The sequence below is a fragment of the Dermacentor andersoni genome, chromosome 1 (assembly GCF_023375885.2).
Source record: "Dermacentor andersoni chromosome 1, qqDerAnde1_hic_scaffold, whole genome shotgun sequence".
NCBI lineage: Eukaryota > Metazoa > Arthropoda > Arachnida > Ixodida > Ixodidae > Dermacentor > Dermacentor andersoni.
Window position 1 is genome coordinate 156472917 of NC_092814.1, and position 24840 is coordinate 156497756.

General features: G+C 45.2%; 1 protein-coding gene across 4 annotated transcripts; it reads right to left on the minus strand.

Moving 5' to 3' along the window:
• Positions 1-763: 763 nt before the first annotated feature.
• On the minus strand, positions 764-24735 carry LOC126547424 (E3 ubiquitin-protein ligase RNF166-like). 4 transcript variants are annotated; one of them, XM_050195426.3, is made up of 5 exons: positions 24478-24735; positions 11635-11788; positions 11355-11573; positions 8762-8869; positions 764-7352 (listed from the first exon to the last, which is right to left on the minus strand). In XM_050195426.3, the coding sequence occupies exons 1-5, from the start codon at positions 24597-24599 to the stop codon at positions 7287-7289; spliced, it is 669 nt and encodes a 222-aa protein (XP_050051383.1). In that variant the 5' UTR covers positions 24600-24735; the 3' UTR covers positions 764-7286. The 4 variants fall into 4 exon arrangements, with proteins under 4 accessions (XP_050051383.1, XP_054918632.1, XP_054918631.2 ...); XM_055062657.2 differs by lacking the exon at positions 24478-24735 and adding an exon at positions 23872-24057; XM_055062656.2 differs by lacking the exon at positions 24478-24735 and adding an exon at positions 19261-19580.
• Between the last annotated feature and the right edge of the window lie 105 nt (positions 24736-24840).

Sequence of the window (24840 nt, forward strand, 5' to 3'; positions counted from 1 at the left end):
AGTGTTCGTAAATATAAATGCACAGCTGGCTGTTGCCACTGGTATGTGGCCACATAAAACCTTTTTTAGAAATTTTGCCTGGCAGATGTTTAATTGTCCTGGTGTACAATTTTGCTCTTGAACCTCTACTGCGATTAGTTGACATGGGGAATTCACGATGGGGATGCTATTAAATGCATTCAAAAATGGAATGAACCTTATTCTATAGTTTGATTTTTGATAAAGTCATGGTAGTCATGATAAAGTCATGATTTTTGTCAGTCATGGTAGTTTCTGTTCATGTTTGCAAGCATGAATTAAGGATCTTGCAAGACCCAAATTCAGTGTAATGCCTGGTTGACATTGCTTGAATAGAGGAGTGCCATATGCACCTGAGCCAGAGTTCCTCAGCCATACCTGCTGCTGTTATTTGGAAGTCCAGTGCCTGGAGCGAGACACATATTTGGTCCTAGTGGTTTAGGCATTTATAGGCATCACTGATGTTGGTGCTCCCTACAATTGCCATCTTAAGGAGGCAACTTCAATCTTTTTCAGAAAGTTTGATTTGGCAGCTTAATATCTTCACTAAACTGATTAGTGAGGTGTTGCTTTTGTACTAATCTGACAATCTCTTGAAGTGCCTTTTGAATCGAGTGTTTTATATAAGAACATATGGTTACATTTTTTAACCTGTGAACACGGTAAAGTTAGCCAGTGTCTGAATATTTGCAGTAGGTTGCAAACCTGCTGGATGGAGTTTCAATGGCTTGAATAAAACTGCACATTTCTTTCAAAGAATTTTATTGAATAGAGGTTATTTACAAACGGTGTACAAAAGTGAAAAATGAAAAGTGTCCATTAAACACCACATGGGAAGACTCCACAACTTTTGCAAGAGCAGCAACTCCTGCTTACCAGTATCAACATTGCTGGGCAAATCATCTTGTAGTGCACAGAACTTGAAACAAATAATAACTTGTCTACATTGTGTGGAAGGGCAATGTAAATTTCCAACCCCTGCAAAATCTCAAGCAACTGTTTTTCACTGGCTAAAATTTGGCTTTAAATGATACTCGACAAGGCTTCATACATGGGCACACTGCAAGGGCAGGGCAAGGTGGTGTTTGTCAACACATTTGAATGCGCAAGATTCACTTATGGTGGCATACTAGACAAAAGCTGTAAAGCAAATTCGGGGTTTCAAAAAGGAAGTCAAATTTGCAAGGGCACTCAACCTTCCTCTGCAGGAGGAAGAAAGAAAGTCAACATGTGACATACTATGCCATTTGCAGTGGCAAAAGGAGTGTGCCTAGCAGGCCACATATGTTAGTAGAAGCATTTGCCAGCAGGGAATATTTCCACACATTCACAGCGCAATGCTCGTTGGAGGGGTGTGTGCAATGATTAGAATTTTATCTTGTGTGAAATGACCAAGCTGCACAGATCTTTTGCTGTTGAAAACTAAATACTCCCATTATCAATGTAGGGGAGAAAGTGAAAATTTGTTTTAACTCCCAGAAATGCAGTCGAATGTCAATAATTTGAACTCGATGAGGCATCAAAATTTATTCAAGTTAGACGAACTTAGAATTAGAGGAGGCTTATTCGACTGTAGCCCTTGTGTACAGCACTGCATTATGCGGTGCATGTGCACTGGGCTAACACGAGTAACAAGTTCCGCAAGTGTGGCTTTACGGCAGCACAGCACGTGCTGCCATTAAGCCACACTAAAAGGTTTTCATATAACCCGCACCCCAACTTTTTTGAAATTTTTGCCACACGTCATGCACGTCGAAATAAGGCACTTCCAATGGGAGGTGGGAGTAGCAGCAGGTGTGCAAGTTGGCATGCTGCTGCGAACATGGTTGGCAGTGCGGGATTAACCGTCACAAACGCCCAAGCATTCGAATTACCAGGCATTTTTGCATTGAAATAAAAAATTTTGATAGGACCGCAGCGTCGGTTTGATTAAAATAGGTTGAAATTAATGAGATGACACTGCACCACATGTGCACAACAGAGGTCTCCAACTCAAGCCTGACGTTGGGCTGTGTACATGGTATGTGGCTGCCTATGGTTCACACTGAAATTTGGCAGAGAGAAAGGGAATTTTCATAGGCCAAGGTGAATTGGAGTGGACGCTTGGCAGAGCCACATTTGTTGCATAAATGAGGTCCGAGGGCTGCATGCAGACCACATAATTGAGACCCCCGGTCTACAGTGCAATGCGAAGTGCAGTTTTAATGAATGCATACTTCCAATTTCATGGTCAAAATAAATTGGGAGCACACCAATGTGGTGTCTTTCATAAAACGGGCATTTTCTAAACCGGTTAAACCCTATCAATCAACTTTTGTTTAATTTGAAACAGATTTTCTTTAGCTACGGAAACATTAAGCAAAGATGGCTAAATGGAAACAGAATTGCTTGGCCGCTCTTGCAGATGGGAAGAGAAAGAAAGACTGCCTGCTCAGCCAGTCTTCTAAACTTTTCCTTTTTGACACTGCCGATTGTGTTGCTGGCTGGTATTAAGATCAGCCAGCAACGCAAGCTACTTCACTGCTGATTAGCTTTACCGGTCTACGATGTTTCACATCTATTAGTCCCAATTTATGGCATTTGTTGACACATTAAAACAGCAGCCTACTTGAACAAAGCATGATGCTCTGCAATGAATACAGACAGCTTCTAACTTGCTCTTGGAAACCTCAAAGCATGAAAAGGCAATGCATGGTTTATAGAAACGTTCTGTGGTTTGCGCAAGTGTCAGAAGTCATAAGTATAAACCCCATGCAAGCGATCTTGCACGCCACAGCGACAAGCGATGCGATGAAGATGGCTGTCGCGTTCGCTCGTCGCCTACAAGTTTCACCCCATGCGAGCGATGACTTCGAGCGACGTCTCCCCAATGTTGCCGGTATGAGGGCAGCAATATAGGCGCAGAAACTAGTGTGACGCGTGCTTTATTACCTTAAGTTGATGTGTTTTACTGTAAAAAGCAGCATAAAATATTTATGAAAGTCTTGCAGTAGGTTCTTATCCTTGCACGTATAAAAATTCAATCGTTTGCTCGTTCCCTGCGACAATCGGAAGTACTTGAGTTATGTACATCCAGTTCCGGCGTCGCGCTATTGGCTAGTCGCTCATAGCACTTCCGGGCGACGAGCGACGAATTCTAGATTTGCAGAACCGAGCGATCTGTTCACGCGACGGCCCGATCCGTCGCTCGAAGCCGTCGCGCACAAAATCGCGCTCATGGGGTTTAGCCTTTACTTCTGCCTACCTCTGATTATTCTGTAACGTGACCAAATCTGTCCACATTGCATGTATTTCTTCACGGGGAATGTGTATCAGAAGGTCCAAGTTAGCACTCCTTACTGTGTTCAGTGGCACACCTGTTGTGAACTGGCGCTTTTGGACTTGACCAAAGCACAATGGTGTCTCAAGGTTTAGACGTGACCAACACATGCATCTTTGTGTCATGCAAACGAAAGGCCTTTACACTGAGCAAACATCAAGGAATTGGAATATGAAGTGACAAAAGCAAATTCTCAGTGCAATGATCCTTTAAATGTACTACAAAGTCTCTTTGTAGCCGGGCAGTTTACACATATGAGCCCTGCACAGATATTAGTACGTAGACAATAGAGACAGTATAAAAGGCATGAAAAATACAGGTTGGTCAAGGCTCACAGCAGCTTGCTTGCTTGCTTGTATAGGTTGATGGTACAGCATAAAACCTTGTTTTATATTTACAGTTACTTAAGTACATTGTGACTACAGTAGTCCAAGCAATTGCACTTGTGACAGTACAGGTCAAGACATTCACTTTTTTTCTTTAATGCATAGTAACAAAATACAATACAAAAAATGTAATGTACCTGCATTACAAAAAGTGGAATGCATTAACCTACTCGTCATAACCACTCCAGCTGATCACTTGTGTGACTAGCACACTGGCAACAAACCAGCAACAGTCTCCCAGTGGCAAGTTAAAATACAATATTTTTCTTGGGGATTGCGACAGAAAGATGTCCAAGAAAGAGTGTTTGTAAAAGCTTGCAATCATGAAGGTTGGCTCCTGCTGTTCACTGACACAGCTATGATGCTACCCACCAATACCACCCCGAACCACAGCAGTTCGTTTATTGTGCAAATGAGTCTATGGGAATGAGGCTGCACAATGGAGTATGGAATTTATTTTGTGCAACTATTTTCTGCATTCTTGTCTCCTTGTCAACAGTGACATCAAAGAGAAAACTTAAATGCAGAGTAGCTGTAATATAAGATGTACGAATGGCACTTTTGGAATAGCGCAGCTTTTAAGAGGCTAATGCCATGATCTTTACCTACTGCACGAGATTTGAACTGTGAAAAGTGGATGTAACCAAGAGCCAACAAGAAAGATATTACGACATGAAACAAGGCTACCTTTCAGCTTAACAAGTTGTCAAGCAGTCTCTCCTAACAGATACAACTTTCCGGACACTTGCTGCAAGACACGTTAGCTATTTTAAAGCTGTCATTGCACAGTGCACCAACCAACAGTCAACAGTCACTGATGGTAATTCCAAACACCATTTCGTTAACAATGCCAAGATACACTCTGTCTGAAGACATCAGCCTTTGAAGCAATCCACAATAGCCACTACTACAACACACAAATGGCACGGTCTTAAGGGTGTCACCAAAATGACACACTCTACATCAGACTGCCATAGCATGCCCTTTATAAGGGCATTCTACACATGCTATTAGCGTGCTGTCATTTACTCAACCAGAGATATTACTCCAAACACCGGGTGCATCTCTAAGGTTGGCAAATGACCATGATATACAGTATGGCCACACTTAACCATGTGCTTTACATTTGCCAAAATGCGTCACATGAGTTTCAAGGGCTACAAACCATTCTTGTGAGCAACATAGAAAACAGCAACATGTATCTACATTTACAGCTGGCACATTTGTGAGTGGGTGGACATAAGGTGCCATGATTCACATCTTTCATATGCTTCTGCAGTGCAGGACAGCACTTAAGTCAATGATATGCATGACTGACAAAGTACCTAGACAATAGTGCTCACAGACTTATTCACATTCTTGTACTCTGTCCAGGTCCTAAAGAGACCGACAACTGACAAAGAAAAGTCAAATTTACGAAACATTAAAATACAGTATATCCTGGATATATCAAACTCGGGTGTATGAAATTATTGTTTATATTATATACGTCAACCTGGACCCGCTTGTCCCAGCGACAGCTACCTTCGTGGTTGTTGTTTATATTATACAGTTGTAAAATGCCCTCGGAAATTTCATGCAAAAGTCGAAATCGCGTTCACTGCCACATTCAATATCCCGAACACCGTGTCCCTGCAAGTGTGCTTTTCTAATAGGGACATCATCGCTTCTCGCACCGTTGGGAATATTTAATGGCGATGAGCTCAAAACGGCACTGTTTTGGCAGGTGCTGTCAAGCAAGAGATAGTATCTGAAGAGCAGTACATGCAATGGAGGAAAAGAGAACAGGGTGCGCATCTCAGTTTCGCTTGTGGTGCATATAGATGGCTCGTGCAAACTGCGGCTGTTCGTTATCAGCAAGAGCAGATCGCCGCGCCGTTTCAAGAATGCAAAAGGCCTCCCAGTCCGGTATGCGTTCCACAGGAAAGCATGTACGACAGTTCATCTTTTGACTAAGTGGCTGTGGCATGGGTTGCCAAACTGAACATGCCTGCACTGTTGGGTTTATCTTCTTGTAGACAAGGGCTTTTCGCGACATTTTAGAGTTCCATAGTCCCTGCTGAACACATTTCATTCAAGCTCGCAGAGTTACACATGAGTGGGAATGGACTCTGATGTTCTGCAAGCTAAAAGCCACTTTTGAATCTAGCACTGTCTGTAGTTTTGGCAGTCACAGATGCAACGATCAGAAAGGAAGGGCCGAGAACCGAAGGACTGCGAGGCATTGGAGCATCGAGCAGCACGCAAGAAGAAACAGGCAGACTTAAGGGAAGCTTAGGGTGGACAGGAAGCAAGGACAGGTGCTGACAGGAAGTCTGTTTTGAAACCGAAACGCAACAGAACAGTCTGCTGTGGTTGAATTGTTGCCAACGTGTGACAATCAGCCGTTTCAACGGTGTATTGTAATGGACACATGGCTGGGCACATGCAGAATTTGGCAGTATAGGTTGCACTGATGGCACCGCGGCACAGCATGTATCTATACAGGCTGGTTTGCTTCTGTGCTGTGTCCATTTCTACCTCATCCTGAATAAAAATGCACACCAAGCACTTCCAACGCATGCGAGGTGCACCAGTCTCGCAACTGGGCGACAGAGACATTTAGGGTTAGCGTTGAGACTCCACAGCACAAGTGACTTGCAACATTCTTGTGCAAAAAATGTCAACTTTTGTACATTCAACATGGCCATAGAGTAGGTAGCAAATTGGTAAATACCCACTTTTGATGACCTCAAGAAACTGTCTGAGACATGCGGAGATTTCACATAGGCATCAGATAGGCAAATTTTGTATTTAGAACTATCGATATATATCAAACTATTCGCGACCTCCTTGGAGCTCGATATACCCAGGATCGACTGTATCTCATTATATTGAGAGAAGTCGGTGACGGATGGATGGTTAACATGAAAACCTAGATTGGCAGAGAAGGCTGCAACACTTTGCAGTGGAACATTGTCCTTACTTATATGCACTATGCAATTACACGGTGCTCTAATAACATCGGACTAAGTCAAATGTATTAAACTTCGTATCCATAAAATATCTTTAAAATGTGCCTTAAGCACCAGCAAAATTTAAATTCATTGTGTAGCACAACAATGGCTCCCTGATTGGTGCAGCATGGCGTGAAAATCCTGCAGAACACCGCAAATCTTGGGAGGCAATGTAGCTGGGTATGGGTGAAGCCTCCCTCCCCCACTCACTTTGTTGGTGGTTCAATACATGCACCACCAACTAGTTAATCAGATTAATTCTGACAATGAATCTTCAATTGCTTTGAAAAGATTTTTGTCAGCCCCTTAATAAAAAGATAGAAAGCAAGATGCTGTTTCCAAACATGACCCTTGTCAGACTTGCAGCTCTGAGAGACACTACTAACATTGCTAACATATAGTGCTGTTCCTGCAGCAACGAAGACCTATATTTAAAAACTGCAATAGAAAAAAAAATGTGGCACCCAGCATCTGAGGAGAAAGACCTCTCTCATGCTGATCATGACTGGTAAAAAAAAGCATAGGAAAGGTATGTCTTTCCAAACAGCCGGAATGCCACTTTGGCCTTTATTTCTCCTTGAGGGAAGCTTCCAAGGCCTGCTGCAGGGCGTCGTCATCATCGATGCCGTAGTCCTGCATCAGAAAACCCAGAGCAATTTCTGCATTACTGAGGCAAGCAGCATTTTAAAATGCCAGTGACGGTTCAGCTTTCCGAATGAAATGCTGAATCGTTACTAGCATTACTTTCCATGCAGTCCTTACCCATATATGACAGGGTATGTAGGGCAGTCAAAAATAAATTCTGTCATAGTGGCGGCCACAAGATTATTTTTTTTTAAAAATCTCGTTAGGATTTCTTCTTGAAAAGGATGCATTCCATTTGGAAGTCATCTCAAAACAGTATGTACTCCTTCAGTAACTTAATGTTACTGCACAAGCCTTACCTTCACCAGCATTTGTCGTTGCCATGCAGTCTCCGTAGACTAAAATAAACTTTGGAACGTCAAAGTTGTGTCGCTTCCTGCATCACTACAAAATACGAGTTATCACTCACAACTACCAAGCCAATGAACATGTCGCCTTATTACTGGAGAATGAACCTAGCAAGTCGGATGGCCTTTTGAATTGATTATAGAAGCAACTACAGTAAACAAAACGGCAAACCATGTCCACCAGGCCTAAATGGCTGGAAAACACCCCGCAAAGTGTTGCTGTGAATTTAAGGCATTTAAAAGAAGTCTTTCTCGGAGAGAACAAGGCTTGCAACTGCTATGTTATGGTGCTGATCAGTTAGTCTATGCTGGCCAATCTGCAACATGCATAACAATTAATAATGAATAATTATTAACACACATGCACGTACATACGTACGTGTTTGTTGCTGCAGGAAAGTGTGTGTGCATGAGTAATTTGTCAGACTACAGAAACTGACGATTTTTCTACTGTTCTAATATGATGCACAACATGATTTTCACTCTTTCAAGCCATTGTGACTGCATTGTTGATTTTTAATGCACAGAGTCGCAGAATGTTTAAGCATGACCATGAAAACAAGAAAAAGAAATACCTTCCACACCACTCTTTTATCTTAATGGTGCTCAAAATATTAAGTGCAAAAAAAAAAAAAAATCTAAATTAGAACTGCGGACCTCATTTTCTTTTCTTTTTGCCTCTTCACAATTTCAATGCCTACAAACAGTTGCTTTATTAATGCAAGTAAGCAATGCACATCAGCAAACGACTTGATGCCCAATAAATAGTAGAGCTGCAGTTGGCAACAACACAAGACTGCAGCAGCAAATACACTGCTGCATAGCTCGAGAATTTGTATAAATGCACCAGCGGGCTGCATTTCCATGATGTCATAGCAGAGAACTATGTATTGGAAGCACAGAATGCAGGTGTAGTGTGGTTTTGAGAGCTGAGCTTGTATTGAATTCTTAGGTTATCACTAAGTATAGAGATACCCAGCATTTTTCTTTTGCTTTCAAAACCATTACAAGTCTTTTTGGAGACAGTGCCACAAAGTCGAGTTTACTCACCACATAGGTGTCATACTCGAAACGGTGCCTGAGGTTGAGGTGACTTAGAAAATTGATGGATTTCTGGTGAGGATTCCCCCATGGCATGGATGCGCACACCGGGCATACCTGCACAAATAAACCACACATACCGTTCTTACCACACCACAATATCTATTTCAACACTACGCATAAGGTTAAGTGCTACTGGTGTGTGTGTGTGTGTGTGTGTGTATATATATATATATATAGATAGAGAGAGAGAGAGAGAGCAGAATGAAAAAAGTTTTTGCACTGGGAATTTGGTTTTAATTGAAAAGGTTCAGTGAAAGTGAATTTATAGGGGGGTCTTCAAATCATACATTTTTTAAAAATATCAAATATTGCTCATTTCCAGCCAAAATGAGTTTGTGTGGAGTCCATTTGGTGATAAAAGGCTTACATTGCATTATTTGACACATGCATGCATGCCATTCACTACTGGACACCTGGTCAACTGAGCAGCTTGTCAATGATAAATAGCTGCTTTCAGTATTGTTATATGGGGAACCATGATAATGACAGTAGCAAAACAAAGGAACAGCATTTCACCAGATAGACATAGCTGTTTTCGTTGAAGGAGCTAAATGCAAACAGCCAGAACACGTGGAAATGAAAGTTGATTGGGTGGGAAGGACAGGAGGGAAGGGGGGGGGGGGGGGAGGGTACAATTTTTTGCTGTTCAACGAAAAAGTTCAGGGAACCCTTACTAAAACTCTTTTGCTAATTTTCACTTTGACTTTGCAGTACCTCAAATCCACCTCTCTCTCCCCACCCTTTCTTTTTCAAGGTTTTCGCAATGCTGTAGCACTTCGCACTAAACAAATACAAGCTGCGGTCACATTTACTTTTTACCATGGAAAAGGTAAGCCTGCAATGAAACAGGCAATGTCTGTTACATGAAACTCTGCTTGAAGCTTCTTTGAACACTTCAAGGGACGAACAACTGCCCAGAACATGTCATGAGATTTTGATGGAAATGAAATGAACACAAACCACAATTTATTGCGATACAATAGAGCATGACATTCACAGTAGGAATTGTAATATTAAATTGCTACAGAAAGTCGTGAAGAATGGTCTGTTGTGCCATGTTCCGGTGAAACCTCAACGCTAGAACTGGATGCCGACCACATAACTGTAGATTACTGTGCATAAGTCGGCTGTTATTAAGTGCGCCAAATGTATTGCTTAAAATCGCAGCCTTTATGTTATATAGAGGTTTGTTCTTTATTCCATGCATATTACGATATAAGAGAAGTTCATGCTAACAAGAAGCACCGCCTTCGCGGCAATGAGTGGCACTGCAGAACAGCAGTGAGCCATGGCATCCCTCAAGTGCACGACGGTGCACATCAGTGCTTTTGTAGACGTGCGAGTTTGTGAGCGGCGAGATACAAAATGTCATCGCACCATCGACGACATGATAACATAATTTGTTACAGCTAGGGCTGCACTTGTCTGCTATCCACCAATGCCGCTGTAGAACCATTATCGCGCTCATATATCACTGTTTCCAGCATGTTTCCAGTGTACGACTTCATAAACAGGACCACAACTGCCGATGGAAAAATCCCGATATGAATCTTCCTCAATGTTTCCTACGTTACCACTGCAAGATTGGACAATGACCGGTAAGCGTTGCATCACAATTAAAAAAAAAAAAAGGGGGGGGGGGGGGGGCAGTGTTACTATAACTGCTTGGCAGTCCCTTTAAGCAACAAAATTTCTATACACCTCAGCATGATTGCCACCGTTTTGATGGGGCGCAGTGTTTTAATGGCAGTCAAAAAGCGGGACGTATGTGTCCCACTGTCCACATATCACATTACATCAAACAATGATGTCGCTAATCACACTCATGTGATTGGGTACGTGGTGTCGCAACACACCAAACACCTGCTGACGCAGACGCCCCTGCAGGGAAACAGCAGCGAGCTGCACATACCGTGCACACTGTGTTACTGCCACATGGACCGTCTGCATCCACTAGATTTAAGTGCAGTGTAGTTAATTAGATTTGATGACAAAACTCGAGGTGTGCAGCACCGATACAGCTACCAGTGCACATTCGCCACAAATGGCATGCTGGCAAAAGCAAAGCATGTCACTGACAAAAATGTTTCTTTTTCCCACTAGCATGGCAACTAGGTAGTATCCAAAATTTTGCCTGACGCTAGCATGTGCAATTTGCATGTAAAAATGCACTGTGTCTGCGCATGACTTGTGCAAGCAGAACAAAATAACAAATTTCTGTGTGCAGGCCAGAGTGTGTAAAAAAAAAAATGGTATTCACAATTTTTTCGTGTTCTCATCACAGAAATCAGGCGCATGTTATTCAAGTGTGCATTTGAATAAAGTACATGTAGGGCCTTTTTTGCATAGCTAACTACAAGTGAAAACAACAATCATGCACACATGCACATCACTCCCCCCCCCTCCTCGTGTGACCTTTTGATGTGTATGCAAACAATTCAATTTTCTGTTAAACACCTTCCCCTTCACCATTATCAGCAAAGGAATGCACAAACATTATTTTTTACAAGGAATAACATCCCACAACGTAACGACTCACCACAGAGTGCGGGCTGTTGTAGTGGTTGGCATTGCAATGGTCCCTTAGGGCAGCAAGATCCAGGTTGTCCATTTCACAGTAGGGGCAAGGAAAGGTGAACCGGTTTTCCTTGCCAGATGACTGACTGTGCGGAGGCTGGTACACGGGAGGCGCGGCTGCAGCACCCTCCATTTCATCTGAGCAGCTGCTGTGGTGGGCCCGCAGCTTGGACAGCGAGAGCTGAGCAAGCCCGTTTTGGTTAACACCTAGTGGCCACACTGGACAGTGCTAGTTAGCTTACCACTTTCCTACAGCCTGAGCAGGCAGCCTTGAGTGAAGAAATGTTCTTGGCGAGGTCTTTGGCCCGCACTGTTTTGTTAGGATCAAAGGTGGACCGGCAAAGTGGGCACTTGGGATCATCTTGCTTGCACTGGGCCAGGCACCCACTGCAAAAACTGCAATGGCATTTCCCTTAGGGCCACAACACTGTACAACACCGTAACCAAAAATGAGAAACAGTCAGTTCTGATGGAACAGTGTATGCCTGCGTGAAACAAGAATGAAAAAAAAAATCAAATTATGAGGTTTCACAAGCTAAAACCACAATCCAATTAGGAGGCACGCCGTAGTGGGGGATTCCGGAATACTTTGAACCACCTGGGGTTCTTTAATATACACCTAAATCTAGGCACACAGGTTTTTGCATTTCGCCCCCCCCACAAAAATGCAGCCGCTGTAGCTTAAATTCAATCCCGTGACCTTGTGCTTAGCAGCCTAACATAGCAAGTAAACAACCACGGCGGGTACGAGAATGCAGAAACAAAGCACCGTCAATATGCAGTCAGGAACTGGCTTAAATACTTTAAGATACAAAGAGACACTGGCCCTTTTTTTGTTTTCTTATTGAAATAACCACAAAAGAAAGTTAGTCGCCAAATAACGGTGACGGCAGCTACTCCTTTTTACGTAACATTAAATTATTAATACTAAGAATATTCTGAAGAAACATAACAGTACAGGTTCAGGAAAAGTAGAGCAGAGTTCAAGAATAAATTAGGTCCCCATATAGTCCTGGCAACATGAATATACAATGAGAAAAAAGAAGACGAGGACAGGATGCACCGCTCACTATACCGACTCCCAACACGCGGTCCAAGATGAAGAAAAATACACAGCTGATCAAATACATGCACATTTTTACACACCCTGTTTGCATGGTTGATTTTGTTGAACACCACGAGTGATGGTACCTGCTTAGTTCATACATAACTGTGTGAAACAGTTTTTTAATGTAATATTTAACAAAAAGTGCAAAATATAGCCACCACTAGGCAGTTACAACAGAGAAAACAAAGGAAAGCCGTCACCTGGAGCCAACGCTTTCACGTACAATCAAAATAGGCCTTTGCCCACTTTTTATCTGTGCACCCTTCACCTTGTTTAGTTACAACTAGTCTATTAACCCCTTAAAGGGGCCTTGAACCACTCCTCGGGTTTGGTGAAATAACACAGTCAGCGGGCAGTATGCGCTACGGTGACCATCTCAGCCAAGTTTTGTTGTCATACACGGCGCGTGGAGCTCGCAAGCAGAGTGCAATGTCACCTTTCTCTCAAACGCTCTCTTTTCAACAGAAGCCTTCTCCTCATTCTCTTCTGGATGCTTTATTTTATAATAAAGTGGATTCCCATACGTGGCTGCTATTAATAGCTGCAGTCAGCTATATAATGTAGATGCCGCAGCCGCCGAGGGGGCAGCGACGAGTCTGCTAAGTGAATGCACTGAGGCTCCCTGAGGCCAACCGTATTTGGTGCGTCGTAGGCAGCAAAATTAAAAGTTGCAGCTTCCACGTTAACATCCAAAATGAAACTTGAAAAGCTCGCCATGGATTGAATGCATTGAAGTAGTTTTTGTGGCAACATATTGCTACGGAACAGTATTTGCGATGACGATTAGAGGCTAGCGTGGGCTGTTGCCTCTAGGCCAAGTGTGGCGTATTTCCTTGTAAATATACTTGTATATAGCTTTTCGTCTGCGTCTTCCTACGTAACACATCTGGTGGAGGTGGACGTTCCCTGTACCTCGTCACGGAGCTTCGCAGTGGACGGTACGTCGAGCCTTCCTTCATGGCTCCCGGTGACGAAAACTTGACTCAGCCACCTCCGACACCTGCTGCCACTTTGACGACCTACATCGCTCTCCCCGCTCCCCATGATCCTGGCGTATTCTCGGGCAAAGATGGGGAAGACGTCGAGGACTGGACCAGCCTGTACAAACACGTCTGCCGCAATAACCGGTGGGACCCTACTATCATGCTCGCCAACGTAGTCTTTTACCTTGGTGGCACACCTCGAGTTTGGTTTCGGACGCACGAAGATCAGCTCACCAGTTGGGATTTGCTTAAGCAAAAGCTCGAAGACTTGTTTGGCAACCCCTACGGTCACCAACTTGCCGCGCAGAAGACGTTATCCGGCCGTGTGCAGACGTCAACAGAGCCCTACGTCACGTACATTCAGGACGTTTTGACTCTGTGCCGCAAAGTTGACGCACACATGACTGAGTCAGACAAGGTTTCCCACATCCTCAAAAGCACTGCCGATGACGCCTTCAACTTGCTCGTTTTCAACAACGTGGCGACGGTGGATGCAGTTATAGAAGAGTGCCGCCGCCTGGAACTCGCTAAAAGCTGTTTGCCCATCTGCCCAAAACCCCAGCGACATCTTCCTGTGCCGACGCTCCTCGTCCCAACAATACTGGCGATGTTACCAGGATCGTCCAGCATGAGATCGAGGCCGCCTATCCGGCTGCCTTCGACTCCAGCTCCTCCAACGCACCTGCAGTCACAGTTTCTCTGATCCAGGCAGTTGTCCGTCAGGAGTTCACAAACATGGATCTTCACACCATCTGCTCGGCCCATCGCCCTGATACTCACCCGGCTTCTGCGACCCATCTGAATGGCGCACTGCCGACGACAAGCCCATTTGTTTTCAATGCCGTCGAATTGGGCACATTTCTCAGCACTGTCGCAGTCGCTGGAGTTCCCCGACCCGGTCTCCTTATACTACCTACTCTCGCCCACCAGGTGGCCTTTCTCGTCCCTATGCCGCACGCTCCGATAATGCCGCCACTGATTCTCCTGCACCGAACCGCCCCTATTCTAGTTCGCCTTTGCCCCAACGACGACAATCTCGCTCTCCCCAGCCCCATCTGGAAAACTAGACGATGCAGCACCTCGAGGTGACGCTGCATTGCTCCCTACGCCGCCAAATCCTCTACCACTCACCTGAACCTTCTTGACGTGCAAGTCGACGGTGTTTCTGTACCTGCTCTTACAGACACTGGGGCGCATTTGTCAGTAATGAGCACTGACCTTCGTAACTGCCCGAAGAAAATAATCACACCCACCACGACGCCTATTGTCCGTGTCGCCGATGGCGGAACAGCCCCCGTAATTGGTATGTGTGCCGCCCGCATCTCCTTTGCCGATCGCTCCACTATCGTGCTATTCACAGTCATCGCCCACTGTCCCCACGACATCATCCTCGGCTTAGACTTCCTCTCCGCACATTCTGCTCTCATCGATTGTTCCGCCAGTACTCTCCGCCTTGACCTGCCTGTTCTAGATCCTGCTGAACCACACCCCAGTCGCCTCAGTTCCGTCGACTTCGTTCGCTTGGCACCTTCAGCACCGACTTAGGTTGACTTAGTGTCATTCCCACCAGTGCCCGACGGTCACTACATCGCGGCTCCTATGCAAGACGTCCTCCTTACACACGGGATCACAGTACCTCATACAGTTTTATCTATTACGGCGAATTGCGTCTGCCTGCCAGTGGTCAATTTTGGCTTGACGACACAAGTGCTGCCACGTGGGATGTCTCTGGCCCAGCTTTGCTCATTCAAGGATCACTCTCAGTAGCATCTATTGCAGTAGACGACAATCCAGCCGATCCTCCTCTACCATCGCAGTCGGCAATTTGTACCATTGCCGACTCACAGAAAATGATTGTGCCCGACATGCCATCCGAGCACGCTCGTGAGCTCTACCGCGTTCTGTTTTCCTACCACAATATTTTTGACTTTAAAGATCATCCTTTGGCCCAAACTACAGCTGTTAAACATCGCATTAATACCGGCGATGCCCCTCCTATTCATCGCCACCCGTATAGAGTGTCACCGGCTGAGCGTCAAGTTATTCACGCAGAAGTTCGCAAAATGCTTGCCAAGAACATTATTGAACAGTCATGTAGCCCATGGGCGTCACCTGTTGTACTGGTAAAAAAGAAGGATGGCTCATGGCGCTTTTGCGTGGATTATCGGCACCTTAACAGGGTTACCAAAAAGGACGTGTATCCCCTACCTCGGATTGATGATGCCCTTGACTGCCTCTACGGTGCTTGCTATTTCTCCTCTATTGACCTTTGCTCCGGCTACTGGCAGATTGCCGTGGACGATCTCGACCGCGAGAAGACTGCTTTTGTAACACCCGACGGTCTTTATCAATTCAAAGTGATGCCGTTCGGTCTATGTAACGCTCCTGCCACTTTTGAACACATGATGGACTCCCTTCTTCACGGTTTCAAATGGTCCACGTGCCTGTGCTACTTTGACAACGTTGTAGTATTCTCCCCAAAGTTTGCTACGCACCTCGAGCGCCTCTCAGCAGTCCTGGACGTTTTTCGTCGAGCCGATCTGCAACTCAACACATCGAGTGCCAATTTAGCCGTCGCCAGATTACCGTCCTTGGACATCTCGTTGACACAAACAGAGTGCAACCGGACCCAGGCAAGATCCATGCTGTTACGCCCTTCCCTGTTCCGAAGTGTGTCAAGGACGTGTGCAGCTTCATCGGCTTTTGTTCGTACTTCCGCTGTTTCGTGAAAAATTTCGCGGCCATAGCACGACCACTAACAGAGCTTTTGAAAAAAGACGCCCCGATAACGAAGCCTCTGCATTCTCGCATCTAATCGACCTTCTCACAACACCTCCCGTCCTGGCCCATTTCGATCCTTCTGCGCCTACCGAAGTCCGTACTGATGCCAGCGGTCACGGAATTGGCGCAGTACTGGCACAACACCAGCACGGCAACGACCGTGTTATCACTTATGCCAGCAGGCTCCTCTCATCCTCGGAGCGCAACTATTCCATCACTGAGCATGAGTGTCTGGCCCTAGTTTGGGCGGTTGCGAAGTTCCGCCCATACTTTAATCATCATCATCATCATCATCATCATCATCAGCCTGGTTACGCCCACTGCAGGGCAAAGGCCTCTCCCATACTTCTCCAACTGCCCCGGTCATGTGCTAATTGTGGCCATGTTGACCCTCCAAACTTCCTAATCTCATCTGCCCACCTAACTTTCTGTCGCCCCCTGCTACGCTTCCCTTCCCTCGGAATCCAGTCCGTAACCCTTAATGACCATCGGTTATCTTCCCTCCTCATTACATGTCCTGCCCATGCCCATTTCTTTTTCTTGATTTCAACTAAGATGTCATTAACGCGCGTTTGTTCCCTCACCCAATCTGCTCTTTTCTTATCCCTTAATGTTACACCTATCATTCTTCTTTCCATAGCCCGTTGCGTCGTCCTCAATTTAAGTAGAACCCTTTTCGTAAGCCTCCAGGTTTCTGCCCCGTACGTGAGTACTGGTAAGACACAGCTGTTATAAACTTTTCTCTTGAGGGATAATGGCAACCTGCTGTTCATGATCTCAGAATGCCTGCCAAACGCACCCCAACCCATTCTTATTCTTCTGATTATTTCACTCTCATGATCCGAATCAGCAGTCACTACCTGTCCTAAGTAGATGTATTCCCTTACCACTTCCAGTGCCTCGCTACCTATCGTAAACTGCTGTTCCCTTCCGAGACTGTTAAACATTACTTTAGTTTTCTGCAGATTAATTTTTAGTCCCACCCTTCTGCTCTGCCTCTCCAGGTCAGTGAGCATGCATTGCAGTTGGTCCCCTGAGTTACTAAGCAAGGCAATATCATCAGCGAAGCGCAAGTTACTAAGGTATTCTCCATTTACTCTTATCCCCAATTCTTCCCAATCCAGGTCTCTGAATACCTCCTGTAAACATGCTGTGAATAGCATTGGAGAGATCGTATCTCCCTGCCTGACGCCTTTCTTTATGGGGAATTTGTTGCTTTCTTTATGGAGGACTACAGTGGCTGTGGAGCCGCTATAGATATCTTTCAGTATTTTTACGTACGGCTCGTCTACACCCTGATTCCGCAATGCCTCCATGACTGCTGAGGTTTCGACTGAATCAAACGCTTTCTCATAATCAATGAAAGCTATATATAAAGGTCGGTTATATTCCGCACATTTTTCTATCACCTGATTGATAGTGTGAATATGGTCTATTGTTGAGTAGCCTTTACGGAATCCTGCCTGGTCCTTTGGTTGACGGAAGTCTAAGGTGTTCCTGATTCTATTTGCAATTACCTTAGTAAATACTTTGTAGGCAACGGACAGTAAACTGATCGGTCTATAATTTTTCAAGTCCTTGGCGTCCCCTTTCTTATGGATTAGGATTATGTTAGCGTTTTTCCAAGATTCCGGTACGCTCGAAGTCATGAGGCATTGCGTATACAGGGTGGCCAGTTTCTCTAGAACAATCTGCCCACCGTCCTTCAACAAATCTGCTGTTACCTGATCCTCCCCAGCTGCCTTCCCCCTTTGCATAGCTCCCAAGGCTTTCCTTACTTCTTCCGGCGTTACTTGTGGGATTTCGAATTCCTCTAGACTATTCTCTCTTCCATTATCATCGTGGGTTCCACTCGTACTGTATAAATCTCTATAGAACTCCTCAGCCACGTGAACTATCTCATCCATATTAGTAATGATATTGCCGGCTTTGTCTCTTAACGCATACATCTGATTCTTGCCAATTCCTAGTTTCTTCTTCTCTGCTTTTAGGCTTCCTCCGTTCCTGAGAGCTTGTTCAATTCTATCCATATTATACTTCCTTATGTCAGCTGTCTTACGCTTGTTGATTAACTTCGAAAGTTCTGCTAGTTCTATTCTGGCTGTAGGGTTAGAGGCTTTCATACATTGGCGTTTCTTGATCAGATCTTTCGTCTCATGCGACAGCTTACTGGTATCCTGTCTAACAGAGTTACCGCCGACTTCTATTGCACACTCCTTAATGATGCCCACAAGATTGTCGTTCATTGCTTCAACACTAATGTCCTCTTCCTGAGTTAAAGCCGAATACCTGTTCTGTAGCTTGATCTGGAATTCCTCTATTTTCCCTCTTACTGCTAACTCATTGATCGGCTTCTTATGTACCAGTTTCTTCCGTTCCCTCCTCAAGTCTAGGCTAATTCGAGTTCTTAGCATCCTGTGGTCACTGCAGCGCACTTTACCGAGCACGTCCACATCTTGTATGATGCCAGGGTTAGCGCAGAGTATGAAGTCTATTTCATTTCTAGTCTCGCCGTTCGGGCTCCTCCACGTCCACTTTCGGCTATCCCGCTTGCGGAAGAAGGTATTCATTATCCGCATATTATTCTGTTTCGCAAACTCTACTAATAACTCTCCCCTGCTATTCCTAGTGCCTATGCCGTATTCCCCCACTGCCTTGTCAAGACAAGACAAGGCATACTTTAATGGCCGACCCTTTTCCATTATCACAGACCATCACGCATGTTGCTGGTTATGCTCACTGAAAGATCCTACAGGAAGACTTGGTCGCTGGGCCTTACGCCTCCAAGAATATTCGTATTCTGTCACCTACAAATCTGGCCAACTACACAAGGGTGCTGCCTGCCTGTCTCGCTACCCAGTAGACGAGCCTGACGCCGCCGACAGTAGTACCACCAACGACATTTTCTCTGTGTCTGCCTTCGCTAACATCGCTGATGAGCAGTACCGAGACCTATCGCTGCGAGCACTCATCGAGCGTCTGCGCTCTACACTTACCGACGCATCCGTTCGCCGATATGTCCTCCAGGGCGGCATTCTGTATCGAAGGAACTTCCTCCCTGAAGGATCTGATCTTCTTCTTGTCGTGCCAAAACATCTACAACAGACTGTGCTCTTTGAGATGCATGACGCACCCACTGCAGGACATCTTGGGGTAACCCGCACGTACGACCGCGTCCGCCGCCGCTTCTATTGACCTGGTCTCGCTCGCTCCGTTTGATGCTATGTTGCTGCCTGTAATCCCTGCCAGCGTCGGAAAACACCTCAGGTGCTACCTGCCGGTCATCTCCAGCCATCACCATCCCTGTGGAACCGTTCTTTCCTGTTGGATTAGACCTCCTCGGTCCCTTTCCCACGTCATCCTCTGGGATTAAATGGGTAGCCGTCGCAACTGATTACGCCACCCGATACGTTATCACGCGGGCTCTCCCTACCAGTTGCGCCACTGATGTCGCAGACTTTCTCTTGCATGACATTATCTTGCTTCATGGCACCCCACGACAGCTGCTTACCGACCGTGGTCGTAACTTACTCTAAAAAGTTATCGCCGACATTGTGCGTTCCTGCTCCACTCAACACAAGCTGACTACCTCATGCCATCCTCAAACCAATGGCCTGACAGAGCGGTTAAACTGTACTCTTACCGATATGCTGTCCAAGTACGTTTCCAAGGACCACCACGACTGGGACATTGCCCTTCCTTAGGTCACATTTGCGTATAATTCTTCCCGGCACGACACCGCCAGATTTTCTCCATTTTATCTAGTGTACGGTCGCGAACCGAACTTGCCCCTTGACACGGCACTTCCTCCTGCTGCGATCTCAACAAGCGAGTATGTGCGCAACGCTATCGCCCTCGCCGACAATGCACGCCAGCTTGCCCGTACTCGACTGACCACTGACTCACTTGGGCCTACTCACAAACCACTCAGCAGTGTCAGTACAATGCCCGCCACTGTGATGTACAGTTTTCGCCTGGTGCGCTCGTGCTCCTGTGGTCACCCTTTCGTCACGTCGGACTTTCAGAAAAGCTCTTTTCGCGATACACAGGGCCCTACCACGTGCTGCACCAGGCGACTCCTGTGAAGTACGAAATTGCTCCTGCGAGTTCAACCTCGTCCTCTACTCTGGCATCTAGTGATGTCGTGCACATCAGTAGGCTCAAGGCCTAATACACTGCTTCCGAGTCCGGCCTTTAGTCACTCCGGGACGGCGCTTTTGCCGCCGGGGGTAGTGCTATAGAACAGTATTTGTGATGACGAAGAGGTGAGCAGTGTGAAAACGACGACGACGATTAGAGGCTAGTGCGGGCTCTTGCCTCTTGGCCAAGTGCGCCATATTTCCTTGTAGATATACTTGTATATAGCTTTTCATCTGCGTCTTCCTATGTAACAATATTCTTTACATAGCCTATTTTCACTTCAGATGCCTTTCTCCACTTCGATAAAAAGTGGTTCAAGGCCCCTTTAGGTGCTTAATTATTTTGAGCAAAAGTGACCTGATTTTGCTTTATTTTTTCATGGCTTATTTTCAAGCTTAGCTCCATCATACAGGACAAGGAAACAAACACAAGTGCACACTATCAACACGCGATTTATTTGAATATACACAGAGCATATATAATGACACAAATGCACACGTGGTTAGTCGAGGGATGAGTATATCTGTTGTCATCAAAGGTAGTTAAGCTCCTTATCTGTCAGATCGATTGATGGGATGCTGTTACAATTGTTCCTTCGGTGGATTGCGTGGGTCTAAAATATTTCGCACGTGAGGCGACTCTTGTGTCTTCAATATAGTGCTGTGCACAAAATCTGGTTTTCAATCGCTGCACATCGACATGTGCTTCCTATTGATGACCCTTTCATTGTTCACAGTCTTGAGGAAGTGTCCACTTACCTTCAAGACGGGTACCCTGGTAAGGTAAACATATTTTCTGTTGACGTAAAGGACCTATATTATTCGCTCCCTGTTGCATCGGTTTGTGTGGCTGTTATGGAAGCCACTGACTCACTTGGGCCTACTCGCTTCCAGAAGCATCGGAGGCTTCATGGACATCCTGACGTTCTACTTGAGGTATACATTTGTTGAGTTCCAGGATGAGCTGTATGTTCAGAGAAAGGGTGTCCGTATAGGGTCAAGCTTGGCATCGGTCTTGAGTGACCTGTCATTGGCCAGAAGCGATAGACAACTTCTGGAAGCCTTGCCAGACACAAGCATCATTAGAATCTTCCATTTTGTGGACTATTGTGATTTTCAACAAAACAGACTGCGATGACCAGGAGGTAGATTGCCGTTATGACTTGATCGCATCGGTTATGACCGACCTTGTCCTCACGAGAGACCTCCCCTAAAATCAAGAAATAAGGTTTCTTGATTTGAGACTTCACCTAGCTAGTGATCACGTATGCTGGGCTTACGCCCCCCCCGTTTTCAGAAGGGTCTTCTACCTTTTACATTAAAAGACAATGAAACGGGGAGTGGCAACAGCTGTTCTTAGGGAACGCATTAAAAAGGTCATGTGTGCATCAAATGGGGAACAGTTTCAAGTAGCGAGTTGGTTGGTTATGATCAGCAGGCTTCCTGGAGTTTTTGTTGTTTCAGCATTGCAGAGAAGCTTGTACAAGAGATGCTAATCGGAATGCAAATCGGATGAACAGTGCTCTCCATCACCAATGACAAGCGGAAGGCTACCGTCATACCGTATATTCAAAAGATTTCTGATCACATGAAGAAAATTGCTGGAAGCGCTGGGGTGTGGGTTGTTTTCTCGGTGCCCTACAGACTAGCACATTTATGCAGGCTGGTCAACCGAGATGATGCAACGACCGAAAAGTGCAAGAAAAAGCAAAAAATTAGTGGACTGCCTCAGCTATGTTGTGTACAATGTCCCTCTGTCATGTGGTCACTCGTATATCGGACAGACGAGGCATTGTGTTAATGACTGCCTGTTCACTCAGAGCTGGCCAAGGAAGCAATCTGGCTCCGCACGTGTCGACGTGCAGCAGTTGCAAACCAGATTTTGCGCATAGCACTATACTGAAGACATACCACAATCGCCCCACGCGCAAAATATTTGAGGCCCACACAACCCACCGAAGGGACAATTGCGTCAGCATCCCATTAATCGATCTGACAGATAAGGAGCTAGACTACCTTGGATAACAGATACAGACTCATTCCTCGGCTAACCACATGTGCATTCGCATCAGTACATATGCTCTGTGTATTTTAGAATAAATCATATGTTGATAGTCTGCGCCCATGTTTGTTTCCTTCCTTGTCCTGTCTTCGTGCAATTCACCCAAAAGTCACTGTCAAGAGTTGAGCAGTGGCTTTCCTTTGCACATGCGACTCGCATATGAGCCATCAGTGGCAATCACCATCATTCCAAATCTGTCAAAAGGTGAAAAAAAAAAAGAAGAAAAAAGAAAAAACGTTATTTCAAAAACGCTGTCTTTGAGCGCTGACGAAATGCTGCCATCTTTGTAGTAGAAAACAAGTACAGCAATAAACATGCCCCTCCAGTGCAGACAAAATGTCTGACGTCTATGTTGTAGAACACGAAGACAATCAATGTGGCCCTCAAGGCACTGAAAACAACAACAAAAAAGAACGAAATAACCACAGATTGCAAAGCCTGGCACTGCAGCCGTCTATGCAGTAGAAGAAATACTAAGTGGACGTGCAGAGTTCATCCAAATTGCTTCAAAAACAGGATTATTGTCATGATGAGCTGAGCTCATCAAAACCACTTAAGGGGTTAATAGGAAATATAAGATCGAAATGCAACAAAAAGAACTGAAATATTGCAATTGCTTGTTGAAAAAATAGAAATAAAATGATTGATTGTAAAGGTCTCCTGTGGTATACGAGACAATGTGTTGCAGCGCATATAAGTAACCGAAGTGGTGACTAATCACAACATTACTGTCAATGCCTTTACCATCATGAAAAGTTTATGACAATTACTTTACCAAACATTCTATGGAAGTTGTCAGCTTAACTTATGAAGGCCATACTAACTCCAAAGGAAATAGGTCAGGCACTTCGCATGCTTCACTACACCTCAACTAACTTACCGAACACACATTCGAAATAAATCATGACCCTTGCAGAACTAATACCACGAAAGCATCACCAGACTGATGAACAGTATAATTGTAGCAGCAGCTTAGCAAATTCATTGGCAATGCAAGAAAAATTGAAAGCGATGCGACAAGCGAATTTCGGCACTCCTACAAAAGCAGCGCTTCGCAATGGCCAAAGCGCATTTTCCATCACAGGGTATTTATTTTGCCGCAATGTGCACTAGCGTAGAAAAAGCGCAGAACAAAACGAAGTATTTCGAACAACAGCTGTTTCGAACTCTACGCGTTCTCACGTGCCGTCAATAGAAAAACGAAAGCGTTGCGAGACGACAAAAATAATTTAAAAACGAGGAAAATATGTATACATGTACATATGTTGGAGTTAAGAACTGGCCAAAGCGTTCGCAAATATTTGTGACACTACTTTTTCCCAAAAGAGAGCTCGGAGCATCGAACACACGGCAGCCTAGCGCGCGCTGCCTATCGAACTGCGCCGGAAGCTCGTGGTAACACGCACCTCTGTTCCATTGAAATACGCATATCAGCTGTTGCGTATGCGTACTGTTGTAACACGGGATGCACGCATCGTTGCGTAACAGTTCTCTAACTGCGTTTCGCCAGTCACTCTGCTGTTTACGTCCGCGTCTCGGCTCAAGGCTGGTCTTTACGCGGTCCCCAGCAATCTGAAAGATGTCCAAGACCCCCCGCATAGCAACAGCACACTTCGACCGAAGGGAAGAACGCCAAACCGAAACTCCCTTTCCAGCTTCACGACGGGTTTTCCGCAGTCATTGGAATCAGCTGTTTGCTTCGCGCTTTCAGAAAAAAACGCACAGACACTTAGCTGTCACTGTTACGTACAAATTCTAGAACAAAGCCACGCGTTTGGCAGCGAGCTCAAGTAACCACGGTCCAAACGCACAACGAACAAACACTTGGGAATTACCGGAAAATAATCAAGTAGTCAAAAATAATAACTGCGAAAATAACTTCTTCTTCACCTGTGACCATACAAGCATTAAAGAGTAAACCAATGTACAAAGGCAAGAGGTGCAAGAGTACGCAGCAGCACGAACGCGTTGCGACGCGAGCCATGCGTCGAATAGAACAAAGCGATCCTTACGTGTGGCCGCAGCTGATCGTGACTGGCTTCTGAAAAATCTCCAAACAAATGGGACAGATGAACTCTTCTGTGTTGCTGATCATACTGCTGGTCGCCTTGAAAAGGGAAAGCCTAGCCATCATTCTGATTTGCGTTCGATGCCCCGGGGGTTACTGCATGAAGTCACTAAATTAGTACGCAGCAACGCGCGCATCCTCCAGAACGCGATCCTGATTGTCGTGGTATGAGCCGTGTGAGTGGTCCACTGCTATGGTCCACTGTTTTCGTCTGTCAAGCCTGTTCCTGGTACAGAAGAAAATGAAAAAGACGTTTCATAAATATACGCATATAACTTATAATAAAATTTATTAGTGTAATATTAAC

Bases quoted from the DNA above. Each gene is read 5' to 3' on its own strand.
- LOC126547424 (XM_055062654.2), bottom strand. From the start codon at position 14,580: ATGCAGCGTCACCTCGAGGTGCTGCATCGTCTAGTTTTCCAGATGGGG. The intron at 11,789-14,263 runs GTGAGTATCAGG...ATGCCATTGCAG, and splicing joins AGATGGGTCGCAGAAGCCGG to TTTTTGCAGTGGGTGCCTGG. The intron at 8,870-11,354 runs GTGAGTCGTTAC...TTATTTGTGCAG, and splicing joins ACAACAGCCCGCACTCTGTG to GTATGCCCGGTGTGCGCATC.